This window comes from Saccostrea cucullata, unplaced genomic scaffold (assembly GCF_032062105.1).
Source record: "Saccostrea cucullata isolate Sc308-1 unplaced genomic scaffold, CSIRO_AGI_Scuc_v1 ctg5529, whole genome shotgun sequence".
Classification (NCBI taxonomy): domain Eukaryota; kingdom Metazoa; phylum Mollusca; class Bivalvia; order Ostreida; family Ostreidae; genus Saccostrea; species Saccostrea cuccullata.
Genome location: NW_026932327.1, coordinates 8,996 through 34,143, shown reverse-complemented (window position 1 = coordinate 34,143; position 25,148 = coordinate 8,996). Strand labels below are relative to the sequence as shown.

Genomic DNA, 25,148 nt, shown 5'->3' with positions numbered 1-25,148 from the left:
TTTTCCAGAAACATCAAGTCACACTCTGTATTATCTTTAATTGATAAATCAATACTATTTGATGTCACTCAGTTTAATGAAATTTTCTAAAAGGACTCCTGCAATATAGCATATGATCACAAGAAAAAAAAACATGAAGTCAATATGCATTTCAGATTCAATAAATAGTAACTCAAGTCTTTATGCTGTTATACTTAATCATATGATCAAGTTTGAGCCAATCAGAGAGCTTAGAATAAAAGGTGATATCACCTTTTCCTGCTAAATACTAGTAGGTGCTATCACCTATTTGAATAACTGCTATCACCTATTCGAATAGGTGATATTACCTGTTTGAGTTTCTTACAACAATCAATACTGAATGTTCCCTATTATATATAGATTACCACTGGAATCAAGAAAATTCGGACTACCCAGTTTTCATGCGTTTTCTACGATTTTCTTGTTATAAACTTGATATGTAAGTGAAATAAATTAATTTGTAAGCAAAAAAAAAAAATACAGCTGTTCGACGGGAAAAGGTGATTTCACCCAATCGAAAAGGCGATATCACCAATTCGAATAAGTGATATCACCTTTTCAAATAATGGTGATCATCAAAAGTCAAATTAATACATATTCTGATATCATCTATTGGAATCAGGTGATATCAGTTTCAAATGTGTCTATTACTTTTTCCATGGAAATACCAGCATACTTATCTTTAGGGATACCTCAAAAGACACTGAGAAATATCATTTCCCATGGCATATCTGACATTGTAAAACCCTTTCATAAATTTCATGTGTTTTGGGGATGCTGTATGGGTCATTTAAAAGTCCTGTTTACTTTCTTTTCTTCAAAATTTTATTTTTTTCTAAGAGTATATCCAACTGCAGTTTTCAACGGAAAAATACCATGTCTAAATTCAACACCTTTGCAAAACATCTGTTCAAATTTCCTTTATGCTTTTTGAAAAATGACTATTGCTAGTCCTTCATTTGGATGCATGTTCATGTTTTAATGGACCTCTTTAAATACATGAAAACTAATAAAACATGTTTGCAGCCATTGCTTCTCTTAATCCTAATTAAATGACACCCTTTTCTTTGAATCTCATTTTTTATCATTAATCATATTTTACGATTACACAAGTTTTACCAATGAAGTCAAGGACTTGTCCGTATAAAGCATCTTCTATTTTCTCTAACATTGTTGATACTTACCGGCACAATATTTTTCATTGCAATTGGTTACTTGTATAAATGGCCTAAAAGTTACTTTTAACAATTTTTTTAATATTGCATTTTCAATTACATGTGGCTTCAAACACCTCTTACAAAATTTCCCTTGCTTTTTTCTTCTGAAATTTGAATCCATCTGAAAAGTAAAAAAGATTATTTTTTTGCACTTATAAAAAATTTTTAATATGAGGTTTGCGGCGATTTATGTAAAAAGCGCGGTTTTCAAATAGGCACTTATTTTCATCTTCTTGGAGGAGATCATTTTTAAACAGTTTTCACCTCTTAGTGACCATGGCACCTAAAAATGAATTTTTTGAAGACATTTAAAATTTGTACCCTGTGTTTAATCAAATCAAATACCTCAACATTTATTATGATATACTGAGTATTGCATTACTTATTGAACGAGCCTCGTATCACCTTTTCGAACTGGTGATATCACAAATCAAATCAAATAGGTGATATCATCTATTGGAACAGGTGATATCACTTAATATTCAAATAGGGGATATTACTTTTTGCAGTAAATACCAAAACGGGGCCTCATACCTATGAATTAAATCACAGTAGTGAAAACCCAATCATAAATATGTGTTTTTATGCTGTTGAATTTTGAACCGGTTTCATGATCAAAATTCCACGACCCGGCTCAGTTTTCCGGATTAGGGTCTAAGTGGTCTCAGTATTCAACGTTGAAAAATGACCCCCGGGTCAATTTTCAACTCGGTTCCAGATTCAACGTTACACCGGCTTTTAACTTTCCTTCATGCCGAAGAATGAATCTGAAGCACTGAAGTATTTTAAGCTCACCTCAACGAAGATGGGGGAGCTTATTTGATATCTTCGGCGTAGATGTCCCAGGTTAAAGTTTGGTGCAGTTATCTTTTTAAGTTCTTCTTTGCTCTACATTAGTCAGAGATGCATGGAAGATGCTTCTAGTGTATTTCATTGTACCATTCAGTGTTTCAGATGCTACAATTTCAGCAAATGAATGACCAGATTAACATTTTTGGAGCAGGTTGAAGTTTTTGGTCCAGGTTCAAGTGTTTGATACAAATCTAATTTCCTAGTAACTATGAGCCAGATATTGACCAAACTTGCATGGATGATACATCTAAGGATGCATATTACCATGTTTGCTTGGGATGCTAGATGAAACATATGGAGATAACGAACAGTATTTAAGATCAAAAGTCCATAAACCAATACAAAATAGGAAACGAGCAAACACAGACCTCCAAACTTCGGAGGTGCGATCAGTTGCCATGGAGGAGTGAGCATCCCCTGCCGACGGTCACACCCGCCGTGTGCTCCTTGTCATGATCAGGAAATAAACTGAATAATGTCCACAAACTGCTTTAAAAGGATCCCATTATAAATGATAATACGTGATTGGAATGCGTCTCTTCCAATTTCTTGTATAGCATTGATGGCAGCAATTGGCTGCAATAAAATAGCCCTTATTTTTTTCTGTTTATTCCAATGCTTGCCTTGTTCAGTTTCACCATAACATTTACCCCCGAGTCAGAAATAAATTTAAAAAAAAGCGAACACACACCAGGAATGCAAGGTTTGATATGTAATAAAGCAAAAGCTGTCAGAAATGATCATATATCTGATGAAGAGAAATTTATTATTAAAGTTGTATTAGGACACCCCTGACCTAAATTATTTTAGAGGATAATTAAATAAAAGAATCGTAAGTATTTTCATGAATATTCTTGAGAGCATAAGTATGAAGTGCTGTAAAAAATGATACTCACCAATTATCAAAGAGACGCATCAAAGCTAAAAAAAATTATGTTTCCATTTCCCATGGTTTTGCACTTTTGTGCATACTAGCTAAAGAAGTTTTATATTCCACACTTTGTACTAAACTCAGTTCACCGCATACATAAAAAATAATTTCTTTCCTTTTTTGTATGTTTTGTTTTAATGATTTTGTCTTCTTCAATTGAATACTTAGAACTTTGTTTGCAGGAAAAGTCACTGTGTAAACTTAATTTAAGAGACAGTACATCTTAAATCCGAAATATATTTGATCATTAACGCCACAACAATTATTATTTATTTTCTCTCGAGTATATTTTCCTCCATCACTATTAAATCTGATTCTAGCCTACAATGTATGTATAACATTGCATTTCGTGAAAGTTAAGGAAGGAAATTTTAAGTTTATTTATCATACTTTATTAAATCTAAAATAATAGATCTTGATGTAGTTATGCGACGTATTCTTTAAAAAAATTCAATTAATGTTCCTCGTAAATATCTATAGACATACCGGATGTGTACATACTGACCTAGAATGTAAATGCAACAGTAACATAAAGTATGAATGCGCGAGGTTATTTGACATGACTTTTGAAAAATTATGACCATGATCTGGGCTTAGTTTATTGTGACCTACATAATATCACTGCTTTGTATTCTTTGTGTATAGAATACAAAAGGAGGTCTAGAATCAGCTTAAAGTTTATGTGAAGAATCTATATAGCGCACTACAACATACATCTTGAAAGTCTAATGTTTAAATAATGTATATGATTCCAATCTTAAACCAATCTGAACTAAAACTGGGTTGAAAGATGTAAAATTCATCTCATATAACGATTTGCAATAAAGCTGAAAAAAAGATACATTGAAAGTGAGATTTTTTTAAAATATACAATTAAAACAAAACATGAGTTCTGATTTTTTTTCTTAGTGGCAATAAAATTGAGTATGAATCAAAATATCATTTAATAAGAAATATTAATGCATTAAATGAAATATATGGAGATATAGGCCACCCTAGTATTCAAGCTCAAAAGTCAATATGACAATACAAAATAGGAGCAGAATAAACATGGACCTGCAAAACAGAGGTGGGAGCAGGCGCTATGTAGGAGTGAGCATCTCATGCCGACCGGTCACACCCGCCATGTGATTCTTATCATGATCGGGAAATAACGGAAAAATCCGTTGTCAATTCAGTGTGTAAATAATGGACTAACAATTGGTATCAGAAACGTCAGTCAGCATTTGGCTCAATGATAAATTGTATTTGCTGACAAGGTCATTGTATCGACGCTAGAACTTACGAAATGATGAAAGGACTTTGAATAGAACAATTTATCTTCACTTTAAACATATTTTTTTTGCATAATACAATAAGGATTGGACAACAGGCAAGGCCTTTGTACACCCTCTCCCTGTACAATTTATCTTTAAACTGCAAAGTAATTTTTGACCAAAATAAAGGTTAAAGCAAGGTATTCGATATATGAGTTCTCAATCATGCAAGCTAAAAAAAATCCTTAAATAAGTCTGGGATAAAATGTTTACAGTTCCATTTTGTGGGGGAAAATCAAAATGATTATTGGTACCCATGGGAATTCCAATAGATTGTTGGAAGACCTGGTCTCCAAAACCCACATGAATATTGTCAATAAGAAACTCAAGTATGGCATGTCAAACGTTGCAATATTTGATAATCTTGTGATGTATATTCAAAATCTTGTGATGTATGTTCGAAATCTTGTGATGTATATTCAAAATCTTGTGATGTATATTCAAAATCTTGTGATGTATATTCAATATCTTGTGATGTATATTCTAAAACTTGTGATGTATATTCTATAATCTTGTGATGTATGTTCGAAATCTTGTGATGTATATTCTATAATCTTGTGATGTATATTCAATATCTTGTGATGTATGTTCGAAATCTTGTGATGTATATTCTATAATCTTGTGATGTATGTTCGAAATCTTGTGATGTATATTCGAAATCTTGTGATGTATATTCAATATCTTGTGATGTATGTTCAAAATCTTGTGATGTTTATTCAATATCTTGTGATGTATATTCGAAATCTTGTGATGTATGTTCGAAATCTTGTGATGTATATTCGAAATCTTGTGATGTATATTCTATAATCTTGTGATGTATATTCAATATCTTGTGATGTATGTTCGATAATCTTGTGATGTATATTCGAAATCTTGTGATGTGTGTTCTACAATTCAGTGATGCGTGCAATAAAATTGCATGACGCAACAGAAAAGTAAGGACAATTTTCATTGGTTAGAAATAACGAAAGTAGCCGGAGCGGTCGTAATGCACACATTGACACAACTTCGCAAGCATGAAATTGGCGAATTCAACCTAAAGTCAAAATTATAGGTAATAGAAAAATTGTTTTGGTATCAAGAAGCACTAAGTCAGTCATAACGTGAAAAGTGGGAATCAAGAACATTTTTAAATTTGATTTGTTTGAAGGTACATCAAAAACAATTTAGTGGCTTATTGCTTGACTAAAGGATGTTTTATCCTATTTTTACGTCCTCATATTGTAGTGATGTTGATTAATCGGTATGATTTATTCTATATTGGTGCTAGTTAGAATAATCTAACTGTGTCTCGGGACAAACTCTCACCACGCAGGGTTCGAAATTGCATGGCCCATTGCAGCTGCATTGACCGTAGCACTAGTCCAGGGACGACTTTGCAATAAATAAATAAATAACACGACAAATTTTTAGGAGAAGGTGAATGTCAGGAAAAGATTAATTGCTATGCATCATTGAATATTGTCATTCACAAATTTGTCCAATTATTTTTATAGTAAATGTATTGAGCCGGGGTCATTTACAGGATAATGAACAAGGACTGTGGTGACAGTTTAAAATCACGTTCAGACGTTTAGAAAATATGTAATACACACAAAAATATCTCAATGGCATGTATAATATTAAATAGTTTTAAAAATAAAATAAAATATAGCTAGAAATTAACAGCGAAAAATATTTATCACGTATCGTTTCGGGGTAATCCGGTTTTATATACAAACAGAAGTAAATAAACACCGATGCAGCAAGATTAAGGTCAAACGTCTCTGCACTGATGTGTCCTCAGCAGGGAGATTTGCATCAAGTCATTAATGATGTTCCCTGCATTTGTGTTAGCCTGATAGTACAACCTTTATTTATAGAATCAATCTAATTCAAATTAGATGTTAGATCCGCTTGCATACTCGCTACACTAACATCTAACAACATCCCGTTGAGGGTCACGTCAGAGGTCAAATTCTATCAATTAATCAAATCGCAGCTGGCAAAATCATCATATATTGTTGAAGCGAATAAATCTTGAGGCGTTCCGAATTTAACCTCTTACGTGACCCTCAATGGGATGACTTGTTAGATGTTAGTGTGTTGAGTATGCGAGCCGATCTAACATCTAATTTTAATTATATTGTTTATAGAATATGATGCAGACAGGGATACCTGGTGAAAACCTTTCGCACCCGTTGAATTACTTTGTAAAATATTAGTCAAAGGAGCCAGGAAAAAATATTAAACAATTTAATATTATGATAAAAATATTCAATTTACTATTTCTTACGGTGATTTTGTTTTCTCAACAGCGGCTGGTCACGTACCATACTTTTACTCGTAAACTCAATTTGGCGGTGAAGAAGCAGCATTTTCTGTTGCTCACCGTCGCTATAGCTGAGCATTGCTCTACGAGCAATGTGCCCGGCTAAAAATCATAATATTTGTAATGATATATCATATTCTAGACTTGACATACAATAAACAATGATAAGAATTATTGTCGCATATCTGCAGTGATTTTCTTTGATCTTTCTGTGGTGATAATTTATCCCATATCACATGTGTGATAATACTTTCCAAACATGTTTCAAAGTTTTTACACTCTTTATCATACAGTTTTAAAGAACAGTTTTATGAGCTCATAAGTATATTAAATGGTTAATTTATCAAAACCTGCATTTAAAAATTCAGAAGTCTTAAGTTAAACCAAATTGTCCAGGGTATTCTTAGTAAGGTATGTCAAAGGTCATGGTTAAGTGACTTTGTAAGGCTGGTATTTTTTCTTTAGTTTTATGGCAATCAGTGCACATGGTAAATATCATAAAATTACCCCTTAAAGGTCTTAGCAAGGAGATAGCCAATCAAAATGAACAAATGTAGTTCTATGTATGATGTATACAGAGACAATAATATTTCTTTTCTTTTTTCATTTTCAGGAACTTTACGTAGGTCTACAGTTTTAATTTTGGACTCATGCACTAGGAATATCATATCAGCAGAATTGTGCCACTGAATCAAAGGGAACTCTTTTTTTTTTAGGTACGCATGATCGATGTAACTTCCTCGATGGTGTGTTGGCTGTTTGCCCATGTGTATTTCGGGGTATAGGTATGTTTAGTCTCAATTTTCTTTCTTAAAAGCTGCATAAGGGGTATATTTTTTCTGATCTCAAATTTTGTCTAAGCATTAATCTTTTTTCTCATTCATGAATTATCTGCTGAGAGTCTAGTTAATTAATTTATTTAATTAAAGCTATATAGTAACATATAGTGAAATTATTTCCTTGTGTGAGACCTAAAGAAAATCAGGTTACTCATTTTTATGACAATTTCTTTGATTTCAGGAGTAGCCTCCCCTTTTAAAGATCCAAAATGGTGATTTTACAGTGCGGCATGCAGTCTGGTCATCAACAAAGAGTTTTGACACCTGTAATACCCATATTTCTACCATTCACCTCTGTAACCTTTGTTGAGTTCATCAGACTGGTAAGAAAAACAATATTGTTAATTGAAATAATTTTATCAAGATAAATAAAATAATTAATGAAAAAAAAAATTACATGAACAGACTCCCTCATATAAGAAAATGTCACATTTTACACATTGCAATTATACATCATTTACATATCCACATTTTCCCCATTTACACATGCAGTTGAATAGATTTAGTGCTTAATAATACATAGCAACAATTATTACATGAATCCTAAGACAATTCACAAAATACATGAATGCATTAAACTGTGAAATACAGATTTCGTACATTTAATTAAAATGCACAGCATCAGTAACCCCCCCCCCCCCCTTCACAATCTTGCAACTTTCTTTTTAATTCAAAGTCACTAGGCAACACTAAAGATTTCCACTTATTGCTTTTCAGTCCAAGACAGGAAGTTGAGGAATAAAGTTGACAGGACATCCTGAACTGTCCTCGCTACCAGCTTATGAGGGAACCAGCTGCAGTGGACAAAGTACGTTACATCATAGGATAATAGGTAAGTCTCCAGAGTAGTGTTTGTAGCAATTCTCGTACTTGGTCCTGCATCGAAGATTCAGGACTATTGATATTTATCTCTGCATGGTTTGGTTCTTCCCAGAAACATGTTACTGGTGGTGGTCCCTATATTCTTCTGGCTTTTGTGATGAGGAATGTTTCATTTCTAGCTCTTTTCTGATCACATTTTGTCTATCTAGCTGTTTGTCTGTCTGTCTGTCCATCTGTCTGTCTGTAAACTTTTCATATTTTCGACTTCTTCTCTAGAACCCATGGACCAATTTCAACCAAACTTGCCACAAAGCATCCTTGGGTGAAGGGGATTCAAGTTTGTTCAAATAAAGGGCCACACCCTCATTCAAGGGGAGATAATTGGGAATTAATGAAAATTTGATGGTATGTTTTAAAAATCTTGTTCTCAAGAACCACTGTGCCAGGAAAAATGAAACTTATGGAGAAACATCCTCAGGTAGTGTAGATTTAAATTTGTTTAAATCATGACCCCCGGGGGTAGGGCGGAGCCACAATGGCTGACCAAAGTTTAACATAAAAATATATAGGAAAATTCTTTAAAAATCTTCTTCTCAAGAATGACAAAGCCATAATTGATCCTATTTATATGGAAGCATCCTCAGGTAGTGTCAATTCAAGTTTGTTCAAATCATAACCCCCGGGGTAGGGCGGGGCCACAATGGAAGATCAAAGTTTTACATAGAAATATAAAGGAAAAATCTTTAAAAATCTTCTTCTCAAGAACAGCAAAACCCTGATTGATTCTAAAGTTAAACGAGACTTACCTGGAAGGTGAAGTTTGACTGGAATTTCTTCGACCAATTGGGGGTGCAGAGGGATCAAATGAGATGATAAGCTTACCACGTGATTCATACTTTTAGAGTTATATTTGGATTTATCAATTTATACTTTACGGGTGGGTGTATACTGCAAGTATACGGGAGGGCATTTGATCCCTCTGCACCCCCAATTGGTCGAAGAAATTCCAGTCAAACTTCACCTTCCAGGTAAGTCTCGTTTAACTTTAGAATTTCTTCTCCCAATGGGGTGCCTCAGTCTCAAATGAGACTTTAGAGTTGATAAATCCAAATTTTAAAGTTTTCTATAAGTATTAATATAAAGTTAAACTTGCATCCGCTTTAAAGCCTACTTTAGCTGTGTCTCACGTATAAATAATCGTAATCCATAATGTCTATGATTTAGTTATTAAAGAAATATTTTCTTGCTTTTTAGTAGTAATCAATATAAAGCAGAAGTCAAATTTGTTTCAAATCTATTAAAATGAAATAAACACTGGCATACATGACATATATATGTGACAATCAAACTTGATCATATTTGGAAAGCATTCTTTGACTAAAATTGTCATCCACAATGATAGGTTTGTTATAATATTTTCTAAAAACACAGTCACTTTTCCATCCAACAGTCTTCAAGATGGTAGACATTGGAAGTTTGCGCGCAAGCGCTGCGCTGCTGGACGCCGCCCTAGTACTATGGGGTTTGAATATGTTAATGTCAATTCCAGCCGCACACATAACGGATTTCATCCATCTGCCAACAGTGTCCCTGGACACCCCGCGATGGGGTTTCTGCGTTGTAATGAATAAGTTTGTAACATCATTTCTCAGGTTACTCGTTCTTAGAAGATAGTGTTTCATAACACGAACAACACATAAACTTTCATCATGAGGATAGCTTGAAAAATTTAGTTCGCCCATATGTGACTTAGGATTTGATGTTTTCAACAGATCACCTATAACAATTTTCAATAATTTGTCTTCGACATGTACATTTCTTATATCTATTAAATGCAACGTTTGACCCCTTTGTCCTGACAATAACGCAAGTAACATTAATAACTTGTGAGATACATGTAACAAGGTCAAATCCATTAAAGGTTCTATAGATTTCAAATAATCCAACACAATATCTACATTCCATGTAACACTATATTTAGGTAAAGCAGGTTTCATTATAAAAACACCTCTCAAAAATCTACAAACTAAATGATGTGAGCCAATATTTACAGAGTTTGTTAATTGTAAAAACGAAGATAATGCACTTCTGGCGGTATTCAATCCGCTGTAACCTAAACCTGCATTATACAATTTTGCCAAAAACGCCAAAACATTATTTACATTTGCGTCAAAAATATCAATTTTTCTTTGCTGACAAAATAACATCCATTTTTGGTGATATGTCCAATATTGTTTCTTTGTGGATTCCCTCCACGAGGAGAGGAGTACGTCGATAGTGTCCTCCGATAAGCCTCGGTTCTGGAGCGATTTCCGGACACACGAAAAACACCCAGTCTCATCTTGGGTATCAGATGTACTTTGTCTGGATTGTTCGGTAGCCTCAGAAGTTGCTGATTGTTCGGTAATAAATAGCTGTTCGCTGCTATCAGCTGTAGTAACTTGGGAAACCAGGGTTGCGTCGGCCATATCGGGGCTACAATGACTGCTTCCACACTCTCTATCAATATTTTCTGCAGTACCCTGCTGAGAATACAGAAAGGACAGAAAATATAACATTTTAATTCACTCCATGAAATTGTAAAAGCATCTATCGCTATTGCATGTCTATCAGGGGCATATGACACATATGGAGAAATTTGTCTATTGTATCGGGATGCAAATAAATCTATGTCACAATTCCCGTATAGTCTTGTAATCTCGTCAAAAATCTCTGGATCAAGCATCCATTCCATATCAGGATTAAAGTTTCGTGAAAGGTAATCAGCTTCTACATTTTCTACACCTGCTATATGACATGCCGTTACCCAAATGTTTCTTTTTATACAAAATTCCCAAAATTGTTTTGTTAATTCATTTAGGGTTTCAATTTTTCCTCCCATTTTATTAATATATGTAACAGCGACAGTGTTATCTAAATACAGTTTTACATGACAGTCTTTCAAGTATTTGCACATGCGTGTCAAAGCGAGATAAGCTGCTTTCAGTTCCAGGAAATTTATATGAGCTTCCTTATCGTGGTCATCCCATAATCCCTGAATGCACTCCCCGCTGTTTTCATTGATAGCGCCCCAGCCATTCCCCGAGCTGTCAGTTTTTATCGTAACGAGGGGGTTATCATGCATTATTTTTCGAGGATAATTATTCACATTATTAATCCACCATTGTAGGTTAATTAGGGCATCTGGCGAGAGTGAAATACGAGCTTCATAGTTTCCAACGTTTTGTTTTAGAAGTCTATCTTTCTCTATTTCTAATGACTTGTAATACAGAGGTGCGAATTGGACTCCTTGCTCACTTGCCACGAGTTTTCCTATCAGTTGCGCTAATTGCCGAATTGTTAGACTTTGCGAGGCAATGATTTTGTTACAAGTGTCTTGTATAGATTTTGCCTTATCGTCCGTTAAAGAAACTGTCATTGTTTTCGAATTGATGATAAATCCCAAAAACTCGATTTTCTGTGTAGGAATAAAGACTGACTTTTCTATATTCACTGTTAAACCGAGGTTGTCTAGCAATGTAGCAGTGGTTTTAACGTTTTTTACACATTCAGTCTTAGAATCACTGATAAGTAATGTGTCATCTATGTATGCAACATTTGAAAAACCTTGTTTCCGTAGAGTTGAAAATGCGGGTTTCATTAATTTGGTAAATATTCTGGGCGCTGACGCTAATCCCATTGCCAAACATGTATACTGATATTTTTGTCCGTTCCACAAAAATCGTAAATATTTTCTGTCATTAGCATTGATCTTACAGGAATAATACGCATCTTGTAGATCTATTGAGGCCATGAAACAATCTTTGGTCACTAAATTTATTGCGGCTTTTAAAGTCTCCATTTTGAAATGATGATATTCTACACAATTATTCAGATTTTTAAGATTGAGAATTACTCGATATTTCCCATTTTTCTTTGGTCTAATAAAGATATTTGATAAGAACTCATTTTCCTCCGAATCTATCACTTCTTCGATAATTTTCTTATGCAATAATTGTTTGATTTCTTGATCTACCAAAATCATTTCTTCATTGTTAAATTGAATTGGTTTTGGTGAACACATTTGATAGGGAAATTCATCAAATTCTATGGAATACCCTCGAACAGTTGAAAGTACTGTTGCATCAGAAGTTATTTCTGCCCAAGCTTCAATACAGTGGGATATTTTCCCTGCTTGGAAATTATCATTTGTGTTCATGAAATTCATATCAAGTTTACTCACTTCTTTTGTAGTTTTTATTTCCGCTGTTTGTATTGAGTGCTCGGGGCCTTCTTCCGGAAATGAGGAGTGGATCTGTGGCCTAAAAAATGGGACTGTTTTCCCGATCCTCCGTACTGAGTGTAATTTGACTTGTATCCATGGCCAAAAGGTTTCCTGTTATAAGGTTTTCTATCCTTAGGAAACGTTCCGGATATCTTCGATCCTACTTTATTGCCTTTAACAATATCTTCAACAACTTTCCCGAGGTCGTCTCCAAACAAGTTGTCAGTCACCGGATGATCATTGGAGCACAAAGCCTTAAACTCCTCGTTTTTGTCCGGCTGAACGATCAGCTCTCTGCGCCGATATGAAAGGTCGCAATATACAAAAGTCATTAATTTGAGGCTGTCCATCGCTAGTTTCGTAACCTCGCCAATCGGAGCTGTTTCGCCCCCCTTCTTTTTTGACTTAAGAAGTATATCCAGCTGTTGGAGTTGTGGCACAATAGCTTTGCATACCAGTGCTTGGGTTTTTTGAAGTCGGACATCCTGTGTTCTGACTTTCCTGTTAAGATGTGCCCAGATTTCGCTGTTCACTTTTGGTGTTATCAGATTTGCGACATTTTTCGGTCTGCTATACTTTTCACCGATCTCCTTAATTTTGTCATTGTTTAATTTTGTCCGCATGCCTTCATTTGCGACTTTCGCCAATTTCTCATAAATTGGTTCGCTGCATTTGTCATCAGAACCAAAACATTCTGCTAGCTCTTCTAAGAGATCGTCTGGATCGCTTTCTTTTTCTTCTGTCACTTCAGACAGGAGTTCCTCAAATTCGTCTTTGGTATTGTCTGCCTCCGACTCGGACTTGCTACAGTCAGGTGCCTGCTTTTTACTTGTTCATGCAGACTGGGGATTATCCAGCGCCTTGCGCTTCTCCCCCTTATTTGTTTGTTCGCCATTCATGCGTTCTTGCATCTTTTGTACAGTTTGTGTAAGACACAACATTGATTTTTGATTTTCTAATAATTGTTTTTGCATTGTGGCAACTAGTGATTCCACAGCTGTCTCAGGTGCGTCACCTTTGAGATCTTTAGCATTACGATCATTGCCATTGACGGCCATTGTTTCTGAGTCTGTGCTCATGTCTTTGGGCGCGTCGCCACTAGACAATTTATATATATAATGTTCAATTAAGAAAGTTCCAAAGATAGTTAATCCTTGTAATCACGAAAAGAATCCAATTAAAAGTTCACACATATTATCTAAACAAAACTATAACACTAAACTAGAACACAAATAAAACTAAAAAATCCAAGAGCGTAAAAATTTTGCTGCCGTACGAATCACGTTTGCTTTATCTATGAATCACGTGGTAAGCTTATCATCTCATTTGAGACTGAGGCACCCCATTGGGAGAAGAAATCATATTTATATGGAAGCATCCTTAGGTAGTGTAGATTCAAGTTTGTTCAAATCATGTTCCCCGGGGGTAGGACGGGGCCACAAAGGATGATCAAATTTTATATAGAAATATATAGGAAAATTCTTTAAAAATAACCTTCTCAAGAAAAGCAAAGCCATGATTGGTCAAGGGACTACTTTTGGATTTAAACTTTTCAATAAAAAACCAATTTTTACTTTTTCCTAGCCACAGTGCTCAGGTGAGTGATGTGGCCCATGGGCCTCTTGTTTTTTTTTTTTTTTTTTTTAAAAATGATCAATCATTAAATATAAATAAATCAGTTGTTAAAAAATTTGCTTCATATTTGAAGTGCTTTAAACCGACCCTTTGATGAAAGTGACCAGTGTTTTTTGCACCTTGGAAGGTTTATTGGTAAAATATAAGAAGGAAGTTATGATTTTGGTGTCACTATTGTTGTTATTTAAGTTTGATTTGATTTTTATATTACGAGTATTATGAAACTGTTATTTTGTTACTGAACGATGGTTAATTTTAATTGTGAACAAATGTACAAAGATGAGGAGTATAATATAGTTGGCTATGTATATTGCCCAATTTTTGAACATATTATGTAATAAATATTAATAACAACCTTTGAATAATTGGAAAGACAATATTATAAATATGATAGCATTTTTGTACATGAGCATACATTTCTGAAAGGAAGAATAAATTATTCAATTGCATTAAAAAAAATATTTTGTTTCATATTCTTGCGAATTATCAGATCAATCTTCCATTATTTAAATACTCTGTCATTATGAAACCTTGTTAATAATTAAGTAAATATTAATTGTACATTTGCACCAATTTTTACACGGCATTTTCACACTAAGAATGCCACGTGCAAAATTATATACAGGAACAATTCTGAACAAATATATGCAAGTGAGTTGTAAATTTGATATGTAATGCATACATTACAAAAATCCATGACAGTGTTCACTAAAATGAAATGTATGGACTCTTATATAAATACTTGGTATATGTGATATGGATATTATGGATGATATTTTTGAGAATGACACAAGTAATGAAATTTTTCAGCATTGAATTGGATTCTTGAACCAGAGCCATGTGAACCTGGTCCACCTGTACCTCTCATTGAAGACCTGTTAACATCACCAGAGTATGTTCATTCTGATACCCCTATGGTATGGTTACAGCATGCATTATCCCTGAATCCATTAAAAGAGCTGCATTGGCAACGAAACAACCCAATGTGGTCGATTGTAAGGAAATATAGCATATCAGCTTCCAACTTTGGTGCAGTTCTCAGTTCTAAGCAAAGGCGGTAAGACGTGTTATTAAATTTTTGTGAAAAAGACTTTTAAAATTACAGTCAAACTTTGTTATCTCAAACCCATTATCTCATATTTCATGGATATGTCACAGTAATTTTGAAGTCCAAACCATTTATAAAAGACTGGGACATTTTACTCTTGATAACTCTTTATGTATTATTCTTGAATCCACGGATATTCCCAACATTTTTCTTGGTCTCATTGAGTTTGAGATAATGAGGTTCGACTGTAATGACTAGATATTTGTACATAAAGATGCAGGAAATATAAGATTAATAACCAAAAATCATATTTTCTTCTCCAGATTGACATTGTCACTGAAGAAACAGCTGATGTCGGCTTACAATCTGGAGTCCATCAAGGCTGTTGCATGGGGTATCACTCATGAAGATGATGCTTTGAGAAAGTATGAAAAGGAATTTGATGCAGCTGTAGAGCAGTCAGGTATACAGCACAAAATAACATTCATTCAACCTCTGTCATGTTAACATTCAATGTGTCAAAACAAATAGCAGGACTTATCCTGGTGACAAACAGAAATCAATTACTGAAGTCTAATTGTAAAAAAAACTAGAAGTATGTCCATAGGACATGAATGCCCCGCCGAGGATATATTAGTAAAGCAACATGAAATTTGTACATGTATAAAATTTGATCAGTTTGGTTCAGGCAGGGCTTATAGTTAGTTGGGAATAAAAATGTAGGTCCAGCATCCAAAGCAAGTCTGGTAGTGTCCATCCCTAGATGCATCATCCACGCAAGTTTGGTTCAGGTAGGGTTTATAGTTACTTGGGAATGAAAATATAGGTCAGATCCAGCATCCGAAGCAAGTCTGGTAGTGTCCATCCCTAGCTGCATCATCCATGCAAGTTTGGTTTAGGTAGGGCTTATAGTTACTTGGGAATGAAAATGTAAGTCAGATCCAGCATCCGAAGCAAATCTGGTAGTGTCCATCCCTAGATGCATCATCCATGCAAGTTTGGTCTAAGTAGGGCTGATAGTTCCTTAGGAATAAATCTGCTCCAAAAACTTCAACCTGGTCACTCATCTGGCAAATGTAGGTCAGATCCAGCATCCGAAGCAAGTCTGGTAGTGTCCATCCTTAGATGCATCATCCAAGCAAGTTTGGTCTAAGTAGGGCTTATAGTTCCTTAAGAATGGACCTGCTCCAAAAACTTTAATTTGGTCACTCATCTGGAAAATGTAGGTCAGATCCAGCATCCGAAGCATGTCCGGTAGTGTTCATCTCTAGATGCATCATCTATGCAAGTTTGTATCAACATGTAAAGTTTGATAACACCATCTTGAATGGTATGTTTAAAACAGCTAAACACTATTTAAGAAAAGTCAGGTCAAGGTCAAAAAATGTTAATGCAGTTGCATAGCTCTCATCAATATCTATCAGCATATGAAGTTTGATGAAAATATCTTGGATAGTTTCTTTGAAACTTAGCTTTGAACAGAGCTAAACACAAAGTGGGACGGAAGGACAGAAGGACGGAAGACGGACATGACAAACACTATATGCCCCGGCCATATTCATGGCGGGGCATAAATATTCAGTTACCAACATATTCCAGAAAATTTGCTTTTTGAAGTGGAAGGATTATAAAAGCTCTACTTAGACTTTGTTTGCATTACAAAATCAATTGTATTATGGTTTGTTTGCATTCAGTAGTATTATAATTTTTTCTGAAAAGGATATGGTTGCATGAATCCAGAGTGTTGGGAGCTTCACCTGATGGCTTAGTTGTTCGACCACCAACATGCAGTGTATTTTATCAAACCCCAGAAGCCAAAGACGCCATTCCTGATATTGTAGAGGTGAAGTGTCCATATACAGCATTGTCTTCAACATTAGCAGATGGGGCACAAAATTTGAAGGATTTTTCATAGGTAAATAACATTAAAAATCTGTATTGTCCAGTACTTTGAAATTAAAAATCTTGGTGAGTAAATGATTTCAAAACATGTATTAATTTACAAGTGCAGCTGTTCAATATGGTATGAAGATATTGAAAAAGGAGGGGATATGTACTGGTATAACACAACTTAAGTGTTTTTTGATTTTTTTTTAGATCTTAAACAAGATACCCTGTGCCTGAAAACCAGTCACCCATACTATCATCAAATTCAAGGCCAGCTACACATATGTAACAAAACATTCTGCGACTTAATTGTGTGGACAAGAGTAGACTGCATTGTGATTAGAATAGTAAAAGACATTGAATGGACAGCAAATGTTCCAAAGCTGATAGATTTCTACATTAACATTTTCATTCCAGCACTGATGGAAAACTGAGTTCTGGTTTGAACTTCTTGACACTTAGTTTTGTACCTCTAGAATTTTCTAACAATGGAAAATGGGTAATCATGTTAAATGTGTTGAATGTTCCTAAGTCTCATAAATGTATGATATGATATGTCACAATCCATCATAAAACTTCTGGCTTATAAGACTATTTTAAATAGCAATGATGATTAATAAAATCTATGTACTACATAAAAAAAGAATATCAAAATTTAGAATCATTTTATTAATGAATTGAAGATGTTCAAAGTGAAAATGTAACATTTTTGTCTTTCTTAATAGATAAATTGTTGAAAACATGAATTTGTTGAGTTGTGCTTTAAAGGTAAATATACTTTAAACTAGAGATTTAAAATTATAAGTAAACCCTCTTCCAAATTATATTGTCAAATGAAGAATGGAATTGCCAAACATTCTTGTAATAAATCCATGCTAACAAAAGGGATTTTCATTTTATGAAGTAAATGTATTACAACATACTACAAAGTTAACAAATATAACCATTGACATTGATAACAAATCAAAATTTGCTTATCCCTTGCACTTTGGTATGAATATCTTCACTGTTTAGTGTATACTGTCACACGCCAATGCAAATTTATAATAAGTACATGTATCTTTAAGTGATTTCTTTCAAAAGTGGAGCTTGCAAGTTTACAAGACAAGAACAGAGTTGAAATATTTTTGTTGAGATTGGTCTGTAAGTAGATGGTATGTGACGGAGAATCTCGTAATTCTTTATCCTCTCGTTGGCTCTTTCCACATGAATAAGTGCTTTAGCAATCTTGTAACACAGTGCTGCTTCTTGAATGGTAAACTGGCCTAGTGTCGATAAAAGAGCTTTTATAATTAAGCAGACACCCTGGGGCAACTGGTCATGAATGGTGAAACCTTTGACCACCAAAATAAGGTCTCCAGCTTTGAACTTTCGTAAAACTTGGCTGTGACGTACAATAGCTACATCAGAAGTAGAACCTGGGTACAGCATGGAGCAAAATGTAAGTGCACCATTTGGAGGCACGCAAGTTACTGCTTTAAAAGTATGGCAACTTTTGTACATACTGTAGGCCATGGCCTGATTATCCATATGTGTTGGGATGTCCTGGGTTGTTTCAATTGCATCCATGGATGCTCTAGCAGAGGAAAAATCCTCAAAAGATTTTGGCAGAGACCCTGAAAAAAAGTTGGAAAAAAATTAATTTGATTATTTGTAATTGTGTAAAAAAATTGTGTTACAGTCAATCTTTCAAGAATACAATAAATTTAACTGCATTAAATTTTTGCAAGTCATTATGATAAATTTTAAAACAAACCTTTGCATTTAAGCTGACTTGGAAAACATTCTACGCTACATTCTACACTACGCCATCAGACAGCATCTTGTATAGGGAAAAGACCACTAATTATTTTCCCATAGAACTCCATACAAACCTTAGGCCCTCTCAGTACTTTACTATGACAATTTCAGAAAAATCTTTAGCATCATTTCAAACTTTGTTCTAAGCCCTAACAAAAAATACTGAAAAAAATACATGGTCCCATGGCGTTTATAGGTCAAAATTGCAGTTATTTTCAACTTTTAGAGATTCGCAGTAAATAACACGCGGCATAAAAAATCAACCCCCACTCCTAAAATCTTCCCTGGCATTTCTATAGTTTCTGTAATATTCCCTCATCCCATGATTTATTTCAAAGGTCATTAATTTTACTTTAAAATGAAAACAATTAAATACCTGATTTCAGCCAATGGCGTAACGCCTACCCATTCAGTATTCAGTTTAATGTTCCATAACAAACAAAGCCATGTGTGCATCCGGGGATTTGGTGCTCTCATTCCTATACTTACATACTTACCTGTCCCAGAATTAGTCAATTGTGGTAATTTCAAAGACTATACACCTACCTGTGAACATGTATGAAATTTGAGTCCTGTGACTTCAGTGTATTGGATACTGTGACCATCTCAAATGATGACACCTTACTGCTACCAGCACAATTCAAAGGAGTGAATGACGTCTGGGCCGGTGATGATATTTGGATATATTGGTGACTGTAATAAATAAAATATTTGTACAATGAATTGTTTTTGTGCTTTAATGTTAATAAAGTGATATTAAGTCAAAATTGAGTCAATAATTTCATAAGGGTGGATTCTACCCAGAATTAGGTAAAAAGCTCCAAAATTGGATAAATCGTAGTTAATTAAGCAAAATTCAAAGGTTTTAAAAAGACTGATATAGAATTTTTTTATGCTTATGCAAAGGATATTATTTAAGACTCTGATATACTAATTGATTCTTATCTAATCCCTCCTATTGCTCAAGTATGTACAAAAAAGTTTCTCCACCCCCCAGTGAAAAACACTTAAAGAAATAGCAGGTGCCCCCTTTTATTTTTGTTTACAATTAATTTAGACAAGTTTAAATCAATCCTTTTGATAACAAATCAAAGTTCAATGTCTGTAGTCTTATACATTACAATCAGAAGCTACTTTTTGAATTTTATTCTAAGAAAAGGAGAATTTAAATAATTTTTTTTAAAAATTAAAGAAAAGCAAAAACTGACTTCAAACCCCAAAATGTACTATACAATAAGAGGCTGGAAAGTTAATAAATAAAAAATTTACCTGCAATGTACAGAAAACTGTCCGACAAAATACATCGGGTGGGTAGGGAGTCTCCATTTTCTTCTTATATAGAGAAAATGCCCCTGCTGATCAGAGACCTAACACTCCCAAATAATAACAAAATATGTTAACATAACAGTCAATCTAAGATGTTCATCCCTCAATGGCAACAAGTTTTTATTACAGTAACTGAAATTGATAGGAAATAGGAAATCACAATTGGAATTCCTTTAAATGTACCTTCTCTTCGTTGTACATGTATTTAATATCGTGGATTGATATTGGCTTCCTTTTACTAGACTCTATTTTTAGGGCAAGCAATTCCTTTTCCAGTTGTATTTCTGTTGAGAGGCGCTGCATTTCTTGAGTACAGTTAAATGTGCAGGATGCTGAGTAGTTGTGCTCTGATATCAACTGAAAATATATTGTAAATCATGTACAGTTAAAAGAACTTTATATATTATTAAAAATTATTGAAAATGTTTCAGTGTTGGTCATTTGTCATCATTGGTGTTTTAAATGAGCTTTACTTTTTCTTGATATTGACATTTTGGTGCTTGTGGAATCTGCAACTGGTCCATCTGTGAAGATGACAGGGACTCCTCACTTTTGAGTTTTTTCCTCCTTTGTAAAATAATTAAACTTGAATTATTTTTTTATTCAGTTGTAAGCTACTCTGTTTATACATGTACCCTTTTAAAGTTTTTTAGTAAAATATTCTCAATTAAACTCCACCCACCCACCATCCAAAAACAAGATGTCGGTCACATTTTGAAAAATAATTTCACCTTTTTGTACATTCAGGATCAGAGAAATCCATGGCCTTTCCTTCATTCCATGCAAAATATGCAGGGTCCCCCTCCTTCTTACCATCCTTAAAGTGGCAGGAGCAGATGTGATCATTCTGATCTCCTGGTTGGCGATCAGCTCGTCTAAAAAATATACATTATACAAAGACTGAGTGAAGGAGAATTAAAAAGCAAACCCTGTTCATTTAGCATGTTATTATCAAATAGCCTAAATGACTTGTTTTTTCATTATTTTTTTTTTAAATGTTTCATTTACTTGCAAGTACAAGATAACCATGTGCATAACATTAACAAACGGTAGCAGTATTTGGTAGTAATAATACGAAATAAAATGTAATAAAAACAGCTGTTAAACAAAAATTAATCTTGCTACAAATTGCACAGTTTTTGTAGTATGTACTCTTCATTATTCTTCTGCTATATTGATTACTACGAGATTTAACTTTTTAGCATGCATGTATATAGCTAAATACTGTATCTGACAATGCAGCATCGTGACATATCGTTACAAGTACCTACAAATTTTGTCAATATATCTACGTTTACTGAGTTTTTTCCTTAGCAGGCCGAAATATCTCCATCATGTCACCAGGAACAACACTCGTGCATCTCGTAATAAGTGCTGCAATAAACAAACTGATGATTGTGTTTTTCCTCACCTGCATGGTTTTCCCGACGCTTCAGCTACTTTCGTTATTTCTAACCAATGAAAATTGTCCTTACTTTTCTGTTGCGTCATGCAATTTTATTGCACGCATCACTGAATTGTAGAACACACATCACAAGATTTCGAATATACATCACAAGATTATCGAACATACATCACAAGATTTCGAATATACATCACAAGATTATAGAATATACATAACAAGATTTCGAATATACATCACAAGATTTCGAACATACATCACAAGATTATAGAATATACATCACAAGATTTCGAATATACATCACAAGATATTGAATATACATCACAAGATTTTGAACATACATCACAAGATATTGAACATACATCACAAGATTATAGAATATACATCACAAGATTTCGAATATACATCACAAGATATTGAATATACATCACAAGATTTTGAACATACATCACAAGATATTGAATATACATCACAAGATTATAGAATATACATCACAAGATTTCGAATATACATCACAAGATTATAGAATATATATCACAAGTTTTAGAATATACATCACAAGATATTGAATATACATCACAAGATTTTGAACATACATCACAAGATTTTGAATATACATCACAAGATTTCGAACATACATCACAAGATTTTGAATATACATCACAAGATTTTGAATATACATCACAAGATTTCGAACATACATCACAAGATTTTGAATATACATCACAAGATTTCGAACATACATCACAAGATTTTGAATATACATCACAAGATTATCGAATATTGCAACGTTTGACATGCCATACTCAAGCGTCTTTTTGATGTCAACTTAAGGGAACATCTGTGAACAATCAGCATGTTTTTTAATAAAATAATTTTGCAAATGACCAATGACATGGTAAGTAAATTTCCGAGTTCCATTTAAAAAACAGATGTCATTGAAATAAAAATCATGGAATCTTATTTATGGTGGGGAATGGTTGTGAGTAAAGTTGAAAAGTCGTATGCTGTTGAATTTGGTAAAATATTGTGATTTCAAATTTTCCAAAAGTTTCTTGGAATTTTTAACTATCCAAATCTTAATTTCACCTCTTCTCAAATATATATATTGTTGCTCACTACTCTTGACGTTCTCCTTCACTACTATTAATATCTTAATGGTGTGTAAAGAAAGGGAATGGTTGAACATTTACTGGAACCAGCTATGTATCTTTGTAAGAATTTTTATGACGTTTATGAAGCTTACGTGTGGACATATGTAAGCTTGTAAGTGATGTAAGTGAGATCGAACAATTGTTTAAGGTTAAAAGTAAATTTAATAAATCAGGAATTTTCCTTGAATCCCAAGGACTGGAAATGAGAGGATTGCATGGATACACATGATTAAGATGGTTGTCGAGGGGATGTTCCCATACGAAACCATTTTATGCAGAAATAATTTGCGTTCCTTTTTGATATTAACCAATGAAGGGCTAGAATACAACATTAAATTATTCTGATGTATTTTTTTTTATTTCAACTAATTATTAAAGTTGCACATATGGTTAAAACATTTTATAGTTAGATTTTTAGGTACATTAAATTATCAACAACAAAAAAGATTATAACTTGTGCACACTTTTAATTAAATCATTAAAAATTTTGTTTATTAATAATTGATATGTATGATTTTGTGTTTTAAGGACAGGCAACTCAAGTGTGAAAATTGACCAACTTAGTGCTGATTTATGAGTTATCATTTATAGGAATGATATATAGACTGCTTCAGTTGGCATTGTTTTGTACACAAAAGTGTAGACCAAAAGAAGGAAAATTTCTTCACTCTGCCTGAAATAACTGGATCAAATGAATGAGAAACGGACTATATTCAGGATTTTTAACTCTCTTTTTTACGATTGTTCTGAAGTTGACAATATAATGTCATGTTCTTTGTGTGTGCATTTTTATACTTCCTTTATAAACATATATATTTCTACAAGTAAATGCAACAGTTAATTATCTTATTTGTGTTACTAAGCACAAAGAAGAAAGACTAAGTACAACAATTAGAAGGGGGTATATTTAACTTTATATTTTAATGAAAAATATCACTTTTATTTAATATAAAACAGTGTCCGTAACTGTATAATAAATAAGTTTAAAATTTTTGCTAGATTTTAAAACCATTGATTTCTACTGACAGCAAAGAAACACTTGGGAAACACTAAAAACTGACTTGATTAAAAACCATTTGATACTTCGGACCTACTCTAAACAATTTTTGTTAATGAGTTATCGTTTTTTTTTCATCGAACCCTAGCGGCAGTTGAAAGGCCTAATTAATTCTTTGGTTTTTGAGAAGTTTGTTAAATCATTTTAATATGCTAATCAATAAAATCATAGTAAGGAATATAAAACACCGATGCTCAGTCTTATCGTAAGAATCAGTTCCCGCCAGATAATTCTTCGTTGAGAAGTTCTTTATCAAAGTGAGTAAGCAGTGTAGAGTTTCTAAGTATTATACAACCTAAGTATATATACCCTTTATGTTTAATGGTAAGCATCATATTCCAAGATGAATTATTGACGTTAAAATTGTTCTATGTTTAACGAAATATTACAGTATTGCAGTCTGTATGTCCCTTAAAAACACTAAGAGGAACTCCCAACCCTCCAAAGTTACTCAGTTGAGCGATGTGGCCCATGGGCCTCTTGTTTAAATTCAATCCAGGGGTTAATAGTCCGATCTTGAAATTAGACAAGTTGTCTCAGATGCATTGCTGTTCTTGCAGATATATGCAACGTCCAATACTTATATATAATTTTTAAACTAATATAGCAATCCAGTTTTCACAATAATTAACCTTTCCTTTCAACTTTGTAAAAACTAACAAGGTACCATAAGTTTAAAGCACCCGATTTATGTTTTAAGTGGAGCGCGTGAGAGTGCAAATACTGGTTATACAATTAGTATAGAGAAGAAACACTCTTCAACGTCGTGATTGACATATCCTAAATGTCGGTCACGCAGACTCCAGTACAATGCATTGTATAGAGCACATTATAGTTCTACAAAGTATAAAAGTAGACATACAGTGATGAAGTATACGTTGGCTTAACAAATAGGGTAAGTATTTTTTATGAATAATTTTGAAAATTTACAAACAACAAAAATCAATAAAAGAGAAACAAAAAAATCCACTTTGAGACTTTCTAAATAAGTTAATTCATATTTATGAAGTTTTCAATTTATTTACATGCCTTTAATGATTGATTGTCAATCAAAATTGATTTTATTTGGAAAATTTGTCAAACCATATATATATTACTCACAGAAGAAACGAAAATCTGCATTGTAGTTCCTGAACAGCTATAGCAAGATTTATTTCGAATTAGCATAAAAGGGCGATTATGAATGTTTAAAATGTAATTACCAACGGCTTTTCCTAATCAGCGTATTGATGATAAATGGGAAATCTCATCAAACACTTGAAATTT

General features: G+C 33.6%; 4 protein-coding genes across 4 annotated transcripts; 1 reads left to right on the top strand and 3 right to left on the bottom strand.

Moving 5' to 3' along the window:
• Positions 1 to 10,749: 10,749 nt before the first annotated feature.
• LOC134234848 (uncharacterized) lies at positions 10,750 to 13,652 on the bottom strand. Its single transcript, XM_062716892.1, has 3 exons — positions 13,546 to 13,652; positions 12,532 to 13,401; positions 10,750 to 10,834 (listed from the first exon to the last, which is right to left on the bottom strand). The coding sequence occupies exons 1-2, from the start codon at positions 13,650 to 13,652 to the stop codon at positions 12,546 to 12,548; spliced, it is 963 nt and encodes a 320-aa protein (XP_062572876.1). The 3' UTR covers positions 10,750 to 10,834; positions 12,532 to 12,545.
• A 1,251-nt stretch (positions 13,653 to 14,903) lies between these two features.
• LOC134234847 (uncharacterized) lies at positions 14,904 to 17,821 on the top strand. Its single transcript, XM_062716890.1, has 5 exons — positions 14,904 to 14,928; positions 15,019 to 15,265; positions 15,580 to 15,719; positions 16,976 to 17,171; positions 17,354 to 17,821. Exons 1-4 carry the CDS (start codon positions 14,904 to 14,906, stop codon positions 17,023 to 17,025), a joined length of 462 nt encoding a protein of 153 aa, XP_062572874.1. The 3' UTR covers positions 17,026 to 17,171; positions 17,354 to 17,821.
• A 15-nt stretch (positions 17,822 to 17,836) lies between these two features.
• Positions 17,837 to 21,686, bottom strand: LOC134234845 (uncharacterized). Its single transcript, XM_062716888.1, has 7 exons — positions 21,568 to 21,686; positions 21,001 to 21,144; positions 20,743 to 20,836; positions 20,453 to 20,626; positions 20,213 to 20,310; positions 19,490 to 19,636; positions 17,837 to 18,759 (listed from the first exon to the last, which is right to left on the bottom strand). The coding sequence occupies exons 1-7, from the start codon at positions 21,684 to 21,686 to the stop codon at positions 18,738 to 18,740; spliced, it is 798 nt and encodes a 265-aa protein (XP_062572872.1). The 3' UTR covers positions 17,837 to 18,737.
• LOC134234846 (uncharacterized) lies at positions 18,206 to 18,712 on the bottom strand. The gene has a single exon (XM_062716889.1). The coding sequence runs from the start codon at positions 18,710 to 18,712 to the stop codon at positions 18,206 to 18,208; it is 507 nt and encodes a 168-aa protein (XP_062572873.1).
• Positions 21,687 to 25,148: the final 3,462 nt, after the last annotated feature.

Coding starts and splice junctions, on each gene's coding strand:
- LOC134234848 (XM_062716892.1), bottom strand. CDS start 13,652: ATGAGCACAGACTCAGAAACAATGGCCGTCAATGGCAATGATCGTAAT. Junction 13,402..13,545: donor GAATCACTAGTTGCCACAAT/GCAAAAACAATT, acceptor TGCATGAACAAG/TAAAAAGCAGGCACCTGACT.
- LOC134234847 (XM_062716890.1), top strand. CDS start 14,904: ATGACAGTGTTCACTAAAATGAAAT. Junction 15,266..15,579: donor CTCAGTTCTAAGCAAAGGCG/GTAAGACGTGTT, acceptor TTTCTTCTCCAG/ATTGACATTGTCACTGAAGA. Junction 15,720..16,975: donor TGCAGCTGTAGAGCAGTCAG/GTATACAGCACA, acceptor TTTTCTGAAAAG/GATATGGTTGCATGAATCCA.
- LOC134234846 (XM_062716889.1), bottom strand. CDS start 18,712: ATGGATGCAATTGAAACAACCCAGGACATCCCAACACATATGGATAAT.
- LOC134234845 (XM_062716888.1), bottom strand. CDS start 21,686: ATGCAGGTGAGGAAAAACACAATCATCAGTTTGTTTATTGCAGCACTT. Junction 20,627..20,742: donor AATGTCAATATCAAGAAAAA/GTAAAGCTCATT, acceptor ATATATTTTCAG/TTGATATCAGAGCACAACTA. Junction 19,637..20,212: donor CAGTTTTCTGTACATTGCAG/GTAAATTTTTTA, acceptor TATTTATTACAG/TCACCAATATATCCAAATAT.